The 21678-nt window shown below is 38.2% G+C and overlaps 1 protein-coding gene across 1 annotated transcript; it reads right to left on the bottom strand.

Moving 5' to 3' along the window:
- Positions 1-293: 293 nt before the first annotated feature.
- Positions 294-13075, bottom strand: LOC145988711 (uncharacterized). Its single transcript, XM_083123810.1, has 4 exons — positions 12994-13075; positions 9990-10062; positions 6752-6961; positions 294-2246 (listed from the first exon to the last, which is right to left on the bottom strand). The coding sequence occupies exons 2-4, from the start codon at positions 10038-10040 to the stop codon at positions 585-587; spliced, it is 1923 nt and encodes a 640-aa protein (XP_082979936.1). The 5' UTR covers positions 10041-10062; positions 12994-13075; the 3' UTR covers positions 294-584.
- Positions 13076-21678: the final 8603 nt, after the last annotated feature.

Below are 21678 nucleotides of genomic sequence, written 5' to 3'. Positions count from 1 at the left end.
AGTGATAAACTAGAAAATATAAGAATAATGTAGTTAGCAAATAGCAACATCTAAAATGTATTTATGAAGTCCTAACATTATAATTGTTTCTATAAATGGTGCCCGAGACAAAAATATGGTATTTATTTTGATATAGGTGATGTTATAGTATGCTTTGCAAGAATTTCAAGATGTTCAACATGAATGGTGATGAAGAAGATACCAATGGCTTATATTCATAGTTTGTAATGTGGTTGTTGTGAAATTGTATCTTTAAATTCAATTTCTAAGGAAGTCTTATTGAAGTTCAAATGATGGATTTCAATGCTTTATTTATCGTTTTATGTACTTAAATACATAGTAGCTATTTGTACAACAGTTTAGCGTCTCTTGTAGCTAATATTATCACAGAAGTCAATTCAAATGGAATAAATAACACCAAGTATACAATAGATCCCTACAAGAAACTGAGAGAAGATACCACCAAAAATATACAGAATGAAATCACACAACCATCACAAATTGCTCTCAGGTGAATATAAATAACGTATTTACAAGAGGTCAAACGTATTGAAACCATTATCCGCACTCGATTCGCTGGCTATCTAAAACGAAGGAGGCAAGTAAGATCGATCAGGATTGGCTGACCCAAACGATGAGCCAAATCCTGACTGAGAACCGAATTGTGGTGCTCCGTACGAGGAACTTGGTGCACCGAATCCGTTGCCAGAACCTCCTCCTGGTGCTCCGTACGTGCCGCTTGGTGCTTGGGATCGGTTACCGTTGGATGGTGCTCCGTAGTTAGAGCTTGGTCTCCTTCCTCCAGCTCCTCCTCTGCTGGAACCGTTGCGTCCTGGAGGACCGTACGTACTGGAAGGTCTTCTGGAACCATTGCTTCCGCCACCACGGTTCTGGGATCTGCTGCCTCCGTTACCTCCCCCGAACCCATTTCCACCGCCAGGTGGCAGGTAAGTGCGGTCCGGTCGTCCAGCACCATTGCCTCGGCCACCAGCACCATTGCCTCGGCCACCAGCACCATTACCTCGGCCACCAGCACCACCTGGGGCACCGTACGTGTTACTGGGTGATCCTCCTAATCCATTACCGCCTCCTGGTGGCCCGTAAGAAGAGCTGGGGCTGTTGAAGCTATCGCTTCCACCGTAGGATGAGCTTTGATCTCCTGAACCAGATCCTTGGTACTGTCCACCAGATCCACCAATAGGGTTACCCGGTTGGAATCCTGGAGGCCCGTAACGAGAGCTGGGAGATTGCGAACCGAAGTTGTTCGAAGCAGACCCTCTCAGACCTCCTGATCCACCAATTGGATTGCCGGATTGGAAGCCAGGTGGACCGTAGCTTGAGCTTGGGGCTTGAGAACCAAAGTTGTTCGATGCAGAACCTCTGAAACCTCCTGATCCACCAATTGTGTTGTCGGATTGGAATCCGGGAGGTCCATAATTGGAGCTTGGGGCTTGAGAACCGAAGTTATTAGAAGCAGATCCTCTGAAACCTCCTGATCCACCAATTGGATTGCCGGATTGGAAGCCAGGTGGACCGTAGCTTGAGCTTGGGGATTGAGAACCGAAGTTGTTGGATGCAGACCCTCTCAAACCTCCTGATCCACCAATTGGATTACCTGATTGGAATCCAGGAGGTCCATAACTGGAGCTTGGAGCTTGAGACCCGAAGTTGTTGGACGCTGATCCTCGCAAACCATTTCCACGAGACGGTGCGCCGTAGGAACCACTGGGCCTTGAGCCGGAACCAGGCCTTGATGATCTGCTTCCAGAACCACCTCTGGAACCACCATATCCTCCTCGTGAACCACCTGAACCACCGCGTGAACCACCCGAACCACCGCGTGAGCCAGAACTTCCTCTAGAGCCACCCCCAACAGGACTACCTGGTTGGAATCCTGGAGGACCATACACAGACTGTGGATCCTGAGCGCTGCCTGCATACGAACCACCAGAACCAGCACTATAACCATTTCCGTTTCCACCGTAACCACCTCCACTGCCACTGCCACTGCCACCATAACCAGCACCAGCACCAGCACCAGAACCACCTGGATAACCTCCCTGGCTAGCTTGCTCAATTTGCTGCTGCTCTTGGGCAATTTCTTCGTTTATGCTGTAGAAATTCTCAGTATCGGAGCAGTCGAAATTGTACCACCAATCACACACCAGATACTGCTGATTGAAGACTGTACCGTTGGGGCATAGGAACGAATCCTTTCGTCCTCCTTTCTGGCAGATATGGAAAACCTGTTGCAAAAAGAAATTATATTAATTATGAATCCAATGATTTATATTTCCAACTCACCCCACTTGAAGTCATCGTGTCTAACTTATTTATACATTTATGTATTTTGCGAATCAAATTATATCAATTTTCTAGATGGTCAGAAGATGTAGCTTTTACTTTAATCATGGAATCTGAAGTTTGTCAAGTGCGAAAAAAGAAAGAATTCTTTGCAGATGTCGATTTAAATATATGTATCTTGTAGATAATTATGAAGCAATGTATGTTGAGAGAAACACCGATAGAATATGTATTAAGGTATATCATTTTGCGTTTACAACTATTAGAAGAAAACTACGTAATGGTGTCAAAATTGGTCTCCGTGTAATAACGGATTGTTTTACTGCCATAACCAACAGAGTTCTTATACATGGGTAATTCTACGCCAGGAAAATATACAAAAATGACAAAAATGTATATTAGTCCAAAATCTTTAGCATAATTATATTATCGATTAAGGTGAACCTGCACACCAGATGGTAAGAGTGAACTCAATGCTGAACTGGCGTGGAATTGCTATATTATGAAAGGATATTGCTGATTAACACAAGCTTAACTTAAGCTAACTGTTATCACAAGCTTCACATTTTCGCTTGCTTTTGTTGTTACTTTGAAATCTATATCGTTAAATTTTCACTGCAATACTGTGATAGTTAATTGATTATATTTCAGAATGTGTCAAAACATTATGTTACAAAGTTATTTATCTGGAATTTTGCTATACAAAGAGTGGAAATGATAATCTATCTTCTTTCAATCCAATAACTTATGTCGATCTCCAATTGGTTGACATTGTGAAAGCATATTAAGTAGAAATATTGTAATGAATGTATGTTCTATGCACCTCTCTGAATTACATAGAAATATCTTACTTATGATATATTCGCTTTCAAATAAAGTAGAAATAGTTTAGCTTAGGTACAAAACTTGCATTTGATTTTCCTAACAATATTGGAAATGCGTTATTCATAAAACTTAGAGAAGCTATTGGAACAACCGATTGTTTTGTCAGGTTTTATAAAATAATGTGCTCTTTCAAAAAGCCACGTTTTCATGTCGTCTTCAATATTCAGATAAGAACTGTATACAACACAAGCCTGTACACTAGGTCACACACAGAACTCGAAATAGATCCAATCAAGGATGATGCAATTTTAATACATTCATTTAACATTTGGTTTCCTCGGTGTGTTCATATGTGATCTTCTAAATTGATGCATTTTAGTGCATCACGGTGACCAGGAGCTGATAAAAATACCGTTTGATGCATTCGTGTGTATTTTCATGCACCAAAATTGAAACCTTAGCAGCATATGCACTTTTATATCTTGGAATGTCTATCGGTGCAGGTATGAGTGATGAGTAGACCTCGGATTTTTAGATTCTAAAAAGTATGCTTTTAGGTTCCTAAAATAGGCTCTAAAAATCCTAAAATAGGTTCTAAAAATCCTAAAATAGGTTCTAAAAACCTTAAATAAAGCTCGAAAAATCCTGAAATAGGTTGCAAAAAGACTTAATTTGATACAAAATTCCTGAAAATTACTGATTAGATACAATCGTTAAAAACAAAATTTCACAAGAATCGTAATAACCAAATATTAATTTTCTAAACAAATTTTCATTTCTTTATATCATATTTAAAAATTATCTACAAATTATTATAATACTGCACTTGTGCTGTTAGAAAAAGTTACTTGTTGATATGAAAAATGAATTACGTATGTATAATTTGCTGCACAATATCAGGGTGGCTACTCACTTGAAATTCCTTGAATTCCGGAAATTACACGTGAATTATTGGCACCGAAAGTTATGCGTGAATTATTGGCTCTGGAAATTATTCATGAATTTTGGCAAGACATGAAATAAGGTACAAGCGGATGTTTTCTCTATTCCATTTTTTCTCCGTAGACGTGAAAAATTGCAACTCTTATTAATCCATATCCCATTAAATTTATACATGTTTATAAACGCCCTGAGGCAAGTTTCTCTCAGTTTAGCTTTTATTTCATTCATTTTTTGAGGATGAAAAAGAAAGCTACACACAAAGTAAAACAAAATTTTCTCAATTTGTTTACTTTGTTAGTGTCTTTTACAGAACAATCTATCTGACAAACGGAAGATTATTAGAAAATAATATATCCTGAAGTTGATTAGGATTTTTTTTGTTATTACATTGGAATCATTCAAACCCTTTATATTGTCAATATTGTTGTGTATGGAAGGGAGGGTGAGAGTCGGTAATACGTAAGGTTGGAATAGAGAAAACATCTACTTCTATCCTTGAATTTTTGGAAAGTTCACCTTGAAAACCAGGAATTATACTTGAATTTTATCATGGTCCTAGTGACCGCCATGAATCTTTTTGCGTTATCCACACTCAAACTCCACCTTTCGTCTGTGAGGATCATTTCATGTGCTGAAAATTATCTTTAAACAGAAACATAGTCAGTAGTGCTAATTTGAATGCTGAAACATTCCTTCGCAAGGCGTGAATGCCAAAAAGGACCAAACTGACGTGAAAGTGAGCAAGGCCACACAGATCAGAAGTTTGCACTTGGGACTCTGCAGGCAGTAGAGACGATTGGGTGCCAAAATTGAGAATGGGGAGGAGGGGCGGGGGGCAAAGACAGTTTACTTTATCTTAGTATGCAAGGCTTAGCATTAAGTGTCTATAGTGCAGGGGTAAATAGTAGGGGGGAACTGTCCCCTTTCGCCAACACTGTCTGCAGGTAACAGTGACGTCAGACATTTTTTGTTTTGTTTAAAGCTTTGATAAACATCATATACTTGGAGGGAGGGAAATCGACAGACAATATGTTTCAAACACGCCAGTCATTGAATTATTTCGCCACCAAACCTAGTAAATACCTCTGTGAGATGTAAAAATCCTGTAAAACCTATTTAATTTAGGCACATAAACCTAAAATAGGTTCTAACAAGCAAAATAGGTTATTTTAGGCACTATAAAATTTAGTCAGTTTTTTTTTTTTTTTATGAAACGCCGATATAACTTGTTATTTCTTATTTACCTGCAAAGGAAGAAATAGGTAAAAAACCTAAAATCTATGGTCTAGTGATGAGACAGGAGTTTCGCAGGCAAATGTCCTGTCACTGCCGGGGTGAACGCAATGTCATTGCGAAATACGACAGGACCAAAAGGGCCGGCAGTGATGGAAAAGGGGTCAGATCGCTTTGGGAGAGAGGAGAGCTGGAGGTCTTGAGAGAGAGAGAGGGGTTGGAGACTCTGCGTGCCCGAACAGGGTAAGTTCCATCTTTCCTTGTATGCCTGCCATTCTCAATCACGACGTATATGGGTTCATAAACATATTTCATTCCGTTTATTTAATTTGGTCAAGTGTGTACCTCAACCAGGTCCGTAGCCAGACAAGGGCCAGGGGGGCTGAGCCCCCATGGAACTGCTGTCAGCCCTCCCTGGCACTGCCATCAGCCCCCTTGGCATTAGGTAAAACTATTTTGTATAATTTGTTTGCAGCGAAGAGTGAAAATGTAGCATAGGGGAGCTTCTTTATCTGTACCTTCACTGCCCCTGTTACGGCCTCCATTTATTCAGAAATCTGTGACTGTCATCATGCAAATTTCCTTCGCATCTGCATCAAGGGTCAACAGCTCCCAAGTTTTGGGAACGAAGGGCAGTTTCATTGATCAAATTTACTGTACGCACTGTGATTGAATGTTGTACATATTTTTGTGTGATATAAATATCTGTATCATCTATAGCAGTATGGAGTGTGTAAGGGATGATTTTCAGCAATAGTCAATTAACACTTCAATAGATATTTTAAAAGATGTAGAAAAATGTAGTATTTGTGTGATATTTATAAATTTTATGTAACGTAATGACTCCTTCCCCCACACTCATAATTTACCTTAATTTAATACTCAATTTTTTGAAAAACGGAATTGGTTTACAAAGCCCCCCTGATAACCCATGAGTCCCCCCCCCCCGGAGATCAATTCTAGCTACGGGCCTGACCTCAACGCAGTCCTTTTGGGCGACATGAGCAAGCGAGTGCCGAGCCAGTAGGGCTACAACACGATATGTTACTGGCCTTAGTTACGTTCAGTTGACACATTTTGGTTGTGTGTGTGCGTTCTAAGTAATGTACTAACTTTACAGCTACCAGATCTTTAATTTTGTAATGATGAAACATTTATTTCTGCGAAACAAGGGAGGAAATAGTAACATTTCCACAAGACAAACCCTGAAATCGAAATAGAATTCAACTGAAGCCCCTGCATAGTGATCTCACACCACCCCTCACGCTAATGCACAACACATTATCTTTTCCACCAGAAGATAGGACGGGCACAATGTCTGCTACAGCGCAACCTGTGTTTCCATACATAACACCTACTTTGTACCTGAATAATATTTTTTAATGATATATCTAATTAGCTTAATAATGATTTGTCTCATTAATTAGTTTTTAATGAGATATCTCACCTGGCATTCAGCTTCAGGATCGCCGTAGTATCCGGGAAAGGCCTGGTCATCGCAACTGAAACCAGTTTCAGGAACTTCTGCTAAAACCGGGAAGTCCACCCCGGCTTCTCCTGGTATTTCATCCCCTGTCAGTTCATCTTCTCCCACTATTGGCTGGCCGAACGGATTGATCCCAAGCTGATTGGACGGTGCTCCGGAAGGGTACTGACCCTGTAAAAGTTCCAAATTATGTCATACTATGAAGAAGTACATCTGCTCGTAGGCCACACATCGCCCGCGACAGCGATGAGGCAATAAGAGCTACAACCATCAAACAACCGCCATGTCTCCTCCATCCATAACTCAAAAATAAGAAAAACTCGAATTAGGCTGGAACTCAAAGAAACTAAACCCACCAAAATACGCCCATTGGCCCACCGGAAGTAGCCTTCTTTGAAGGTAGTCAAACATCAACCTCTTCTCCCTGGAATATGCATTCTTACAGACTGAAGCCAGTGTAATCTGTATGGCTTGTATTGTGTCCTGTCCATGTCTGCGATTGTTGTGTCATCAATGTCGTCTTACCACCGTTAATCCCTATCCTTGCGATTAGCCAAAAGCAGTGGCGCCGATTGGGTTTTAAAACTGGAGGGGCGAGGACAGTTTACATTTTCTTTGCAGGTAAGGTTTAGCATAGTGTAGGGGCAAAAGTGGGGGTGGGCAACTGCCCCCCCATGCCCCCTTAATCGCAGCCAGTGGCCAAAAGTGACAGAAAATGAAAATAAAATAAATAAGCGAAAACAACAATTACTTTATTCATTTAATTAATAGCTTGTGTGAAATAATTTTATGACAGTTCTACAGATGTGCATTGTGGAACATAACTACAACCTTCTGTTCATAGAAGATACATTTATCCCTATGTATTTTCTCTTTGTTTCAGATTTGTAGTAACATAACTACTTAATTTGAATTGATGGGCAAGGTAGCTAACGCCATTACATTTATTTTATCACATGGAACAGAACTGCATCTCCATTACAATTGGTATAGCTATTATCTATAATGATATAATTACATAATTATTTGTATTTGTATATTGGTTCATTTGCGTCGCTTCTCTGCAATTTATGGACATGCGTGATTACTAGATGAAGGGAAACTCACAAAGATAATCCATGTCCAGACCGGGAATCGAACACGGATACCCACTCAGCTATCGAGTCGTCTTTATTGGTTAAGAATTTTTCTTTCACCTCACCAAATTATGTACTTATATCTGGTGTAGTTTCTGAGGAATCGATAGATATCGAATCGTTCGATTGTTAACATGAACGGACAAATGGACGAACGAACTGGGAGAATTTTCTAAAAATAAGTTTATATGTTTTACGTGTACCAAATTACATGCTTGTGGTTTTATTTATTTCGGAGATATCGGAGGTTGAACGTATATCGATTGTTGACACTTGATTGCTGAACTACCACAGACAGATAGGCAATTCTATCAAGATCCTTTATGTCACGTTCGGTTAGAATTAGGCAGACATTTCTGCCCATCTATTTTGATGTTTCTATCTTTAGAAATTTCTGAGACAGGTACAAATTGGCTTTGATTCTTGACTGCAACAGAACAGTCAAGAAGGTGGGGATAGCATCATGTAGAAAATTGGCAATTTTTGAATTCATCAAATTTGGTATGCTTAGTTCGAATGGTTTCGGAGATATCGAAGTCGAAAAAAGTGCCGATTCTGTTGACTTCAGTTGATTGAGCCCCATGGCAGACGGGTGTGCGTATCAAAATAATGTATGTCGCATGACACTAGTATTTACTATGTCTTTATTCGCAGTAAATTTTAGAACCGCACATTTGCTAGTTTGGGAGATACCGACACGTCACTGTTGATTGATTGCTTCTTCTCGAGGACAGACTGATCTAATGATAATGCTGATTTTTGTTGCCTTGAGATTTTATTTTGTAGGTGTATGGAGTATGGGTGCCCCAAATTTTATTTTTAAATGTTTTGTAGTTTCTAAGATATTTTGAGACGGAATAGGGATACTATTTTCAGTTTTTTCATGTTAGTACTCTAAAATATATCGATTTGTATGGCTTTCGATAAGTTTAGTACCACGAAGAGACAGAGAGACACAATTATATTAAATTATACCGTTTTTTCTTTTTTTAGATCTTCATATTTATTAGTTTCCAATACATCATCATATCTCATAAGATCGATAATTATCACATATTGAGCAAATATATGTTAGTTTGAAGTGTGATTTGATAGATAGATATACCGGATGGCCAGAATTAAAGTTATCCAACTCAGAGTCCTCTGTAGCCTGTTTGAGGCATCGTAGAAACTCTGAAATTTGGCGAATCCACTATGCAGACCATGGGGAAGAGGATGGCGATAAAAAAAATAGTTCAATTTTCCGCCAGCAGGTTGAAATGTGGGGCTGTACTTCCATGATGGGTTGTACAAATAATCACGTTAAGTGATTTAACTGAGTTAATAATTAGAAAGACATTTGTTAGTGGCTGGAAGTTGCGAGAAAATAATCTCTCGTTTATTGCAAGATTGCAAGGTAAAGGCAAATCCATAACCAATTGGAGTAGTTTACGTCATTATTACAATCCATCATGGACGTACAGCACCACATTTCTACCTGGTGGCGGAAAATTGAACTATTTTTTTATCATCATCCTCTTCCCAATGGTCTGCATACTGGATTCACCAAATTTCAGAGTTCTACGATGCCTCAAACAGGCTATAGAGGGCTCTGAGTTGGGTAACTTTAATTTTGGCCACTCGGTAGCTACAAGTTCACCAAATTTCGTCTTTGAAGCTCTAGTAGGCTCTGATCGTAGTTAACACGAACAAATGGAAATGTATTTATTTAACTAAAAAAACAACACTTATGGCACAAGGTAATTATAATATGTGGTAATAACCAATAAAAGAAAATTACAAGTGGAAAATACTGGGGTAATTCCTACATACCCAAATGAATACTAAGAACTAATACTTATGCGCTCAAATTAGTTTGTACATGTCCATACACTTAGCTTGATTCTTATAATACAATGTATGGTACTATTTTAAAATATATCGTAAAATATATGCAATAACACTTTAAGAAAAGATTGTTTTATAACTTAAAAGCAAGTTTAGATATACGAGAAAAATTGATAAACTTACTTCCGCGCTCTATCATTAAACTTCTAATCATTGACTTACAGATAACGCCTTACCTTCGATACTGCTACGGAGCATAGCAGTAATAATATGGCCCTTAGGGTCATCTTCCTTTCGGAATAGCGTTATCTGAAAGATAAAAAAAGTCGTGTTGCAGTTTATTGTTAATTACGATTTTGTTTTGCCCAGACTAAATCATTTTAAAATTCGATCTGCATGAAAAGTCTATAGAAAAACAAAAGAAGAATATTTATGTTTTCTAATAATATTTTATCTTTACACACGCACACACACATGGGCGCACCGAAAGGGGTGTTATGGGGTCAGAACCCACCCCCTTGAGCCATCATGTTACACAGAAAACTACTTTTTTCATCAATTTTGTCATGGAAAATATCTCATCCTTGTATCATTTATCATTTTCAAATAACGGTTTCACTGTTTGGAGCGGCATAGCAGCATTTATCACTCGTTGCACCCTTTTGTAGGACTTTGAATTCATCCCGTACCAAAGTTGTTGCTTGGTGATAAGATAATTTTAATTTGGTTGAAACCCCTCCGCCCTATTTAAAATTCCTGGGTGCTCCTATGCACACACACACACACCCACACACACACACATTATATGTGCAGTGTATATCAATGCCTAGTACAGTCAACGGCATAGATAATGGTAGGCAAATTGTCCACAGGAATTTTCAATACTTTTTTACTCTACATCCTGTGTTGTTTTAAGGAATGTAACTAAGTTGGTTCGAAGCAGGCATTGTTCTCTGCTTACTGAAGTCATTATTCAATTCATTGTCATCACATTGTGTAATACAGACCGAATGAAAATGGTGGTGGACAATTCGCTTACTGTTTCTTTCGCCGTTGGGTGTACAAATCACTGAATGAAAAGACAATAGCTACATACTTTTAAATGACACATGTGTAAAGTTCTTCTAATATCAAATTGAATACATTATTTCAACTTAATAATAAATGTTAAAATTACGCCAAGTCATTACTTCAGTCACTACTAGTTAATTAAATAATTACTGTGAAATTTCAAGTCAGTCACAGTGAAGCACTGAATCGGTTAATACAAAGTATTTTTTAAAATTTAGTACAGTCATTTTATTGTAATTCGTTTCGGTCATCAGTTCAGGCTGGATGCATTATAATATTAAAAGTTAAATATAAGAATATGCATTTCGAATATTTATATGTTTAAACTCTGAACTCAGGAATAGGTTCTCAGGGCCCATGGCTTCCCAGACCAAAACACACAGAAAAGTAATGCGTTGATTAATGCCAAAAGTGCATAATAGATGGAGCCACAAGCAAAAATATAAATCCATTTAGTTTATGTAAGTATCTTTTTTACATTACGCGGATCGTTGAAATACGTAAAATATTTCATAAATTTCTTCCAAATAAAACTTAATTATTTTTGAATTTTTAAAATACAATTAGTCCGCCCTGTTGCACAGAATATTGTTTCCTTCTTTGGAATGGAACTAATAATGGTATATCAAATTACTGTCGTCTTCATATTTTCAATTGGGATGTTACATTAGATTCTATGGGAGCCACATTAGTAAGAATAACAGAAAAATGAATGGAAAGTTGCATTCATTTTAATTAATGAAGCCATGAAATGCATGCATAAATATAAAATAATGCACTCTGTTTGTATTTAGTAACTGCAGTAGAGCATTTCAGTAAGTTTTTTATGCATTTTAACGTTCCTTTTCTCTTGATACATTTAAAATGTATTGGATCGGAAGTTCATCTCAGTGATGAACCAAGAAACAAACAATTATTCACTGTGTCGTATCAATTGATGCATTGAAGTGCATATAATATTTTTGATGCATTTTCTATTCTGCATGATACTAAGGTCACGTTTTATTTTCATGAAGACACAGAACTCGAAAAACATCAAACGACAGTTCATGTATTTTTCGTGCATAAATTTACAAAATTAAACTTTAAATTTTGGTTTCTTGTGTCTCATGTATTCAACGATGACTGATAAAAGTAGCTTAATGCATTTCGTTGTATATTTTGATGCAAAATGTGCACCCTTATTCACTTTAATGTGTTAATGGCCTCAACATATTTTTGATAATTGACACATTATTAGTTCTGATGTCAGGATGCCAAGCCAACACTTCAAAATCGTGGCTCAAAGTCTTTACCGTTAGGCTAACAATTATGGCTGCCCCGATGGCCTCGTCGTTTTGTAACCAAGGGGTCCCGAGTTCGCACCTAGCCAGCCACTTAGACCCCACTTTTTTGCCATTAGATGGCGGTGTTGGTGAGGGATGAGCCCCCAAAATTCTGGCTACGGGCTTGGTACCAGGTTCGATACCTGGTGAAGAATCATACTTTAAACTGTAGTTCCAGTACCGATTAGCCTATCCATGCATAAAGTGGACTTGGATGGAATTTCAAACTTATCCGTTTATTGTACCGCGAGATACACACAGAACCCAAAACGTGTCAATGGACACATATGTATGTTAACTCCAATAACACATAAACGTGCAATGATGAACTTTCTGGTGTGTCAAAATACACACATAAATGCATAAAAGGCCACTTTTTTATTTGATTGATTGATTAATTTGGTGTTTTAAGTCCACTTTATGCACAGTAAGGCTAATCGGGACTCGACCTACAGTTTAAAATGGGATCCGAACAACTATGTGCTTCCATCGGATATCGAACCCGGGACGCCTTGATTACAAAGCGATGACGTCCATCGGTTAGCTCCATTTAGCTGTGTCAATTGGTGTATTAAAAGTGAAATTTCGTTATCTTTGAAATTATCTTGTGTGATCTTCCCAATTGATGCATGTTTAATGCATCACACCTAACACCAGCTGATAGAAGTACCCTTTTATGCATTTCTGGGTACATCATTCGCAGTTTATGCACGTTAATGTGTTATTTGAGTCAACATATATGTGTTCGCTATCAAAAGTCAACATCATTAATCACTTCCTATTAAACTCCCGATATTGCACACGTTGCTAACCATACACAGCAACGGCTATTCAGAGTACATACCGGTAAGTATATTTCTCTCGGTACTTCCAGGCAGATGCTGTGGTTCCACGGCAATCTCCTTCAAGTCTCAACGAAGATCTGCAATATAATCAAGAGACCGTCAGCTTATATACCAAATCAACCAAAACACACCCATCCAGCGACATGCAACTCTAAAACCAGTTGATCCTTTTAATTTCAAACGCTATCATCTTTCCCCCACCGGCCTCAGAAATAGAAAGTGCTCCTCAAATCCGGAGCTTTTGCAAATGCAGACCTTGACACAGAAGAAGAGCACAACATCCCTTCTGCTGCTCGCGTTTGAAAACGCCTCAAAAAGGGAGCAATTGCCCCCTCTTCCCCCGCTACGACAATCAAAACATCACGCTCGTCTTCGAACCGATGCCTCCCATCCTACAAAACTTTCCCTTTCGGTTCGTCTAATTGATTTGCAATGTGCTTATTACTCAACACGCTCAGTTCCGTGTTGCCTGAGCTGGTTTTCTATCAAAAATTTTCATTGGTTGAAAACGGTTGAGTGCCTAAGGTAAAAATATCTGCTCGTCTTTTTTTGTTGTTGTTCTGAATCAAATGTGCGTATGTCTTATTTCATTCCTTCAGCTATTTTTCTTCTTTTTCCACGTGTGTTTGCCACAGATTATAAATATTTACCCTGAGGTTCTGAGTTGATGAAGATACAGGCACGAGTTCTTAGTCTCATCATTAAGCCGTTGCTTCAAAAACGCATACATGTTCTACGAAAGTTGTTATGTGACCTAAATTTTTGCTTGCAAAAGCATATTCCTCCCTTTACAGGGAATATAATTAAGTCGCGCATCTTCTACTCGCCAGATAAGTAATAGCAGACTTCGTTAATGTTAAATGCAGCCAGTGTATACACTGTTTTATGTCCTCTTTTATACACCCAATTGTAACTGCTCCTACAGATAGCTCTGTCCCTAGCAGTGGTTCTGTATGAATGTTTGAGTGTAATGAATTTCTTTGCGTAGATGTCTCAAGAAGTATGTATTTTTGACTTGGGTGGACATCCGCCACCTGGTATATTTTCCCGCTATGACGTCGTTAAACATGGCGGCCAGTCGACCACAAAACTGCTCATGTGTCTGTTAATACTTGACCAATTTTGACGAAAAGTGAGTTAGTATTCTGTAATTTCTATTTAGAAGGTGAATGAAAATGATTTGTAAACCGTTTTGTCTTTTGTTTAATGTTTTACTAGTTTCCTTTCGTATCGTATAACAAGGGTCCCGGGTTCGAATCCCGCTCGAGCTTGGTTGTTTGTGAATGTCCATTCATCAATTTCGTCATTTCATCACTCATCCCCATCTTCGCAAATTAGCCAAGAAGCACAAAACGCGAAGTAAAATAAACTAAATCAATCAATCAATTCGTAACGTATAAAAAGATCCATAGATACTTTCACTTAGCCTAATATATATTGAAGTATATGTACTGTTGAGTTTGTTTATAAGTCCACTTTATGCACATATAGGCTAACCGGGACTGTACCTACAGTTTAAAGTGGAGTCCGAATCACTGTGAAATGTGCATTCATCGGGTATCGAACCCGGAGATTACAAGGCGACGACGTTCGCGCTACGACATCGGAGACGCTCCTTGAAACCTTTGATTACAAGTCAATACCTTTAAGTACTACACCGATTGAGAGAACCACTGTAAAATTCTGTTTCTTGTTAACAAACTTTCCAGATAGCGTAGTGGTTAAAGGTATAGGTTAGAGGACTCTGATTGAGAGCAATCGCAATCAGGAAGTCAAGGCCGAACAGAAACGCGAGAATGGGGAGAAAAATTCCGTGGTCTACGTTAAAGGTAACATCCCAGCATGCTTTTGGAGGAAAATCATGCAGAAAATAGAAACTGGACTTCTTCTTTGCCTTTTTTGATACTTTACGTCCCATTTCTGCACCATGAATATCGCTGCGATGTGGATAAATGATGAAATATACGAAGGGACAATTAGTGATATGTCCATCCCTTAGTCCTGATGCAAACCCAAGCCAGTTAACATCTCAGAGGGCTACGCTAACTACTCAGTGGTAGCGTCGTTGCCTTGTAATCAAGGGGTCCCGGGTTCGATACCCAGTGGAGGCACATAGTAGTTCGGATCCCACTTTAAACTGTAGGTTCAGTCCCAATTAGCCTTACTGTGCATAAAGTGGACTTAAAACTCCAAATCAATCAATAAATCAATCAACGGAGGCTGACTGGCCTGCCTACCTGCGTGGGCGAGTGGTAAGCACAGTGAGTTACGGCACCAGTGGTCCTGGGTTAGAATCCCCGCCTAGGAATGAATGTACTCGTCCTTTCATCGCGATTAGACAAAAGTGAAGGAAAAGCTAAGTAAAATAAATCACATCAACAAAGTCTGGCTGAACTTTATGTAATAATATTAATATAAATTAACACCTACAATTTTCATCCCAATAATAGCCTAATTACAACAATGACAAATATTATAACTAATTTTAATTTGTAAGACTAAAAGTTACATATTAAAAGTGCCAAAATTTCAAGCAAGAACTACTACATATATTAATAATCTGCGTAGCTCTGCATAAAGCTAATATATTAAAATAAGGGTGTTTTTTTGGTGATATAAATATCTCAGGCCTCATTGGAAGCTTCGCCTCCCATACTTACTACTACATTCCAAATTGTGGCGCCACCTGTAGAAATTTTAAATGTCATAGGACACTAAGACGACGTGTTATTTGATTAATGATATTCTTAATTAAAACAGAATATTTTTCATGTCTTGTAATTGCAGTATATACGCTACCTTAATAATAAAAGGGTCAGGGAGAGTCTTCCATGCACATTTCAACAAGCCATACACGGTCATAGCGGGTGTTGAGGCAAGGGATTCACATATTTATGATGTGATCAGCACCACGCTTCGGCCTGTTTACCGCCCATCCTTGCAGGCGTGCGTCAATCTCAGGGCCGCTTTATGCAGGGATATATTCTAACAAAAAGCCCCACATCAGATCACACCTATCCCTAGAATCAAACCCGTTAATCCCGTGTGACAATCAACTGGATCACAGTGGCTTCATACCTCCAGTAATAACTCACCAAAGAGTCAAACAAAATTTGATGATTTTGACCATTTTTCGATTTTCAAAACGCATGTGCACAAACATTTACTTATCATTGAGTGCCTTGTACAGCTTTCATTGTGAAAAAATTGTATGCAATACTTTTCTTAAGCAATACGTGCTGGCTCGAGCGCGCTAAGCGGTCGACTTTCGATCTTGGCACCGAAGTTTCCGGGTTCGAGTCTCGGCCAAGACATGGGCGTTACTTTCCTTCAGCAGTTTCATCTAATCACCACCCATCCTCATCGTTGCGATTAACCAAAAGGGGTAGAAAAGCGACGCTAAATAGCAAAAGTACGAATTAAGCAGTAAGTGAAAACTTGATGTAAACTTGCGAATAAAGTTTCATTTCTAGTGCAACGAGGAAGCTTATTTTTTTCTTTGCAAAGTGACAATAATATTAATTTAATATGGCGCGACGATGATTACTATTTTCTCTTTTAACTTCTTCGGCGTCAGGGAGAGGAGTACAACTGTCCAGACCCCTTCCCTTTGAGACAGCTCTATTGAAAATACAGGTTAAATAACGCTCTCAAGCTCCTCTAGATGTCGGGGAAGAGTTCTTATGTGAGTAAGATAAACTACTCAAGTCAAGTTACATGAATAATGCAAGTAATATTTAGTACAATTGGGAAATATTTTTGTATATTTTTTGCTGTTTGACTTGTAAAGATTTCATTTAAATTTTTGAGGACAAAAACTGAATGCTAACACTTTACAACATTCTTTTGTGTATCGCTGTTTTCAAATAACACAATGTGCATTAGTGTCATGCATAAAGTGATCCAGACTTTTTAAACAAATAGCTCGGTATTTGACTCTTAAATCTATAAAAATGTGTAATGTTAGCAATTTTAAGGAAAATGTCAGTCCGCAAAATACATGCGAGAACGATTATTTAGTTTTTCTAATATGAAGAAGTCACTTGGCACCATGGTAATACTAAACGAAACACGTATTTAGAAATATGTTTCAGGGGGGGGGGGTTCGAAGCAAGTGCCTCAATAATAATAACAATAATAATGTTTGAATAAAAATAATTACATTGAATCAAATTAATACTAATTACAATATATACATTAATATTGTATTATTATTATTTGTATTATTATTACATGAATAGGTAAAAAGACGGTATAAGAATGAAGATATAGGCCTAACAGGGTATATTAATTTTGTAGCTTACCTGTAGTTAAGATCGGAATAATTTATGTAAAAACAAGCTCTCTGGCAAAGACATTAATGTCAAATACATGAAGAATTGAATATTTATTGAATAACAAAAACAATGTTAGATGCAGTTGGAGAAAAGTAAAGTTTCCTATTAATATATTATGAACATTATTATGAGTCGTAATGTGTATAAATCTTTGTAATGTCATTCAAAGCTGTATGATCCCAATATAATCCTTGCCTTCCAATAAGCTCAGAGGATATCAATAACCATCAATTATACAACAAATGCTAATATATATGTAAATATAACAATAATACTAATAATGACAATAATAATAGTGAAAAGTATTCATTTATGCAAGTATGCACTTATGCACAATAAATATTCAACGACAGAAAAACAGAGATATCCTGCCAAATCACTTTGGGGATAAATTCATCTCTTTTAAGGCATTAAATAAAATTTGTTCACTAGTTTCGATATATTTCCTTCTCCCTACCCCTTGAAATGCACTTTGGTTACAAATGTGAGTTACTTGGACGTAATTTCGAAGTTTTTACTTTTTTCGCCATTCTTTAAAATTGACACTAGGGAGTACTTTTCAGAGTGCATAGGAGTAGAAGAAAAAAGCAACATTTCTCCAGTCAACCTTTCTATAGTAAGGCCTAGGGTAGGCAAAAAAATTGGAATAACCAGAGAATAGCTTCTGGTAAGCAAATAATTATTTAAATAGGCGACAATCCCATGATTGTTTACCAGTACCAAAATATTTTAGTAATTGTTCACCGGAAGAAAATCTTTTTTTTAAGGAATTGCTCATCAGAACCAAATTATTTTAACAATTGTTCACCAGAACCAAATCTTTCTTTAGCAATTGCTCATCAGAATCAAATTATTTTAGTAATCATGCACATTTGTTCAGGTTTGCCAAATTTAGTAAAGATTACCTTTCTTTGTTTACGGTTATCAGAAAGTATAACCAACCGTATTATATTATTTCAAATGAATCAGTTTTTCTTCTACAATTTACACCAGATCCTGTCTCCCTTGAACACTTTCGGAACACAATTCGCAGGCGACATCAGTCCCTTTACATAAAATTCAATTGAAACAATTTATTTATCTTTGTTACTAATCTGTAATTAAAGAACTTGAGATGATTTGGGTATAAATATTAATCTTCGACTCAAACACGTGATGTAAGCTTCACATTATCCCCCAGATATGGTAAAGGAAAATTATGTGGACATACCCTTTCTGACTCAGCATGAGGTGATGTATTTATTAGAGCGGATTGACTCGAAGGCAAGCTCAACGGACTTGATTGTTGAGCGCGTGGGCCCTAATTTACCAAAGCTAAACGTGACATGTTACCGCACTCAGCTCGTGCTCATTTTTCGTGATTACGCAGGGAATCACGCCGTAGAAATCTGTTCAATGCTAATCTATCTCCAACTAAGTTCCATTTTGTGTTTAAGTGGGTAGCAACATCATCCCAGTAGGCTCTACGTAAGTTCTCTAAGTCCTCGCCCTAAAGTAATCTATACTCTGTGCGCTGTAAGAATGAAGTCAATGTAAACAAAACACGTGACTTATGAGAAATCTTATTGGTTACTCCAATGGCAGCTGGGCAGGAATTTTGCGCGTAGGAATATAATGCATGTGATAAGGCCACACGTATAGGCAAAACTCATGATAGAATTTAACTTGGCTTATAAGTGAAATGCAGTACCAACTTCCTATTAAAATAACATTCACTGTTCAGCATTATTGTTATTATTATTATTACAGAAATAGCAATTGTTACAAATTGCATAATTGTAACCGGTAGTTTCGTGCCTATGTAAGTCTATTAAACTATTGTGACTATCCAAAACGGTAAATTCGTTTTTAAAAAGTAGATGCACCCATCCGTCAATTTTACTCGTAAATAGCTTTCTATTGTTTGACTTTACACGTTATTTAATATATCCTTGAAATTTAATATTAATTATTTCGATTATGTCTAGGTTTGTTGACAAATGTAAAATGTGGTTTAAATTAGTTGACAACGACTCGATTTAATTGAATCTTTTAGAATCCTCTGACCAATATAATTAAATTAATTTGGTAAGTGCTGACTTTCATTCGCATGTTCCACTTCGGACAATGAAGAATTTAAATTAATCCGAATATTTCCACTTCTTGTATATACAGGGTGGTGCAAAATAATGTTACCACTTATATGGTGTTGTCTTAGTGGAAATGACAAGAATCGATCCATCTGTGCTGTTTTTCTTCTCCGACGATGCAACATTTCATGAGAGTGGTCGCGTTAACAAACACAACTGTGTGATTTGGGCTACTGAACACCCACATGTAGTGAGGGAACACATACGGGACTTCCCGAAGATAAACGTATGGTGTGGTGTTTCAAAATTGGGAATAGTGGGCCCCTATTTTTTTAACACTGCAACGGTCATTGGCGCCTCCTATTTGGCTATGTTAACTCAATACGGTAAACAACCTTCCATTAGCCATTCTTGCACGTGGCTACTTTCAACAAGACGGCCTGCACACTATCACGCGGATGTTTGTGGTAACCTCGACAGGACATTCGGTCAACGATGGATTGGTCGGCGCGGTCCACTACCATGGGCGGCAAGATCACCAGACCTCAGCCCGTGCGATTTCTGGTTATGGGGGATGGTAAAGGAGCGTGGTTACGCAACAAAACCGCGGGACATACAAGACCTTAAACAAAGAATTTCGACAGTGATACGCTCTATACCGCAAGACATGTGTTCAAGTGTCATGGACTCAATGGTTGACAGAATGCTCAAATGTATGCACATTTCTGGTTCACAGGTTGAAGGGGTATATTAAATGTGTATGTTTCCCTTTCGGTGGTAACAATTTTTTGTCCCACTCTGTAATTGTTAATGAAAATTTCTGCGAAAACTAAACTGACCGTGGTCCCCATCCATCAACCTCCAAATTTGGAGGCGGGATGCAAGGCTCCCCGGTTAGATAGCCCTCACTACTGCTGTCAGAAAGCATTTTTCTGTTGTCGCAGTGGAAACCAGAACGAGAGTCATAGCTGCCTTGTCGTCGGCCAAAGGTCCGGTTGAGCCTTAACAAGCGACTTCAGGAAAGATCTTTGGGTCTCCATCGTGCACCTTTTCTGTATCCGCCACTGAGGTTTACTTAGGATAATTATTATCATACCAAAAATAAAATATCACTATATTTAGTGGAAAATCATGTCTAAGCCCCGCAACAGGTTAACTTTGCAGCAACTTTTCGTATATATAGAACCAAACGTAGTTGAGCTGTATTACTGCCAATTTTCTCACAGTCTGGGATATGAACAGCTTGGCGGTTGAGGCAAGACGGGCACGGGAAATGCTGAGTACCGTTCTCGAGTGGACTAATTAATACATACAACCTGCTGGATTGGCATATCTGCACTATTTATGTTTATCTAACGGCTGCTTCAGGATGAAACTTACTTAATTTATTTCCATTGTTATTCATACACTTACAATAGCCACATACCCACACCTACACCCACAATACTCACCTGTCACTTTCCACCTTGGGCTACAAATAAGAGTATTTTATGTGTTACATGACTTTGAGACCACCAAGCGTAATTCCAATGCAGAACTGTCCAATTTATAACCGTTTAATCCGAAAATGGTTACGTGCTGTCATCTAGTGGAGAAAAAATCACGTGAGACAATGGCAAGGATGAGCACAAGACGTTTTAGCAACGCATTCTTCTCTTGGCCTAGTTTCTGATGAGTAAGATTACTTTTGCGGTTAAAAACCTCGTGTGGCAACTAATTTGAAGATGTGAAGGTAGATTCCTCGTAGCCAAGGACGCAAGTGTAGGGTGTTGTTCTCCATTACCCCCATTAACCTGCTGTAGGCAGTTTTGTGGAGAGCTTTTACGTCAGTGTAGGATGGTATAGAGTGTCGGATGATGCTATCTCCAAACACTGGGCGTCCTTTCGGCCTCATCAAGTTACATTCACCACGTGTTAATTGTCTCGGCAACGTAACTGCGGTGTCAACTTTCGTGAACAATTGTTTACGAGTCACTCGTCAGTATTGGTACTTGAGCTTGTTCTGTTGTATACTGAGGGTCGATTTGGGAAACACGTCACAATCACACTAGAATCAAGGTTTCTTCTGTAGTATACGATATTATAATTAACAGCGAACTGTAGTAAACATGTGCGAAATATGTGAATACATATTTAGTTATTTTCCCCGAAATATGGATTTAAAAATGGACTTAAAATTGTAAAAAATTTACCTTTACAATAATATAAGATCCTACGTACGTAACTCTTGAGCTTTAAAACAATTTATTGCGCTTCTCTCGGCATTGTAGCTATTACC

Source organism: Lepisma saccharinum, chromosome 6 (genome assembly GCF_977018435.1).
Source record: "Lepisma saccharinum chromosome 6, izLepSacc3.1, whole genome shotgun sequence".
NCBI lineage: Eukaryota > Metazoa > Arthropoda > Insecta > Zygentoma > Lepismatidae > Lepisma > Lepisma saccharinum.
Note: the sequence above shows the minus strand (reverse complement) of the source record. Positions and strands in the feature narration are given on the sequence as shown.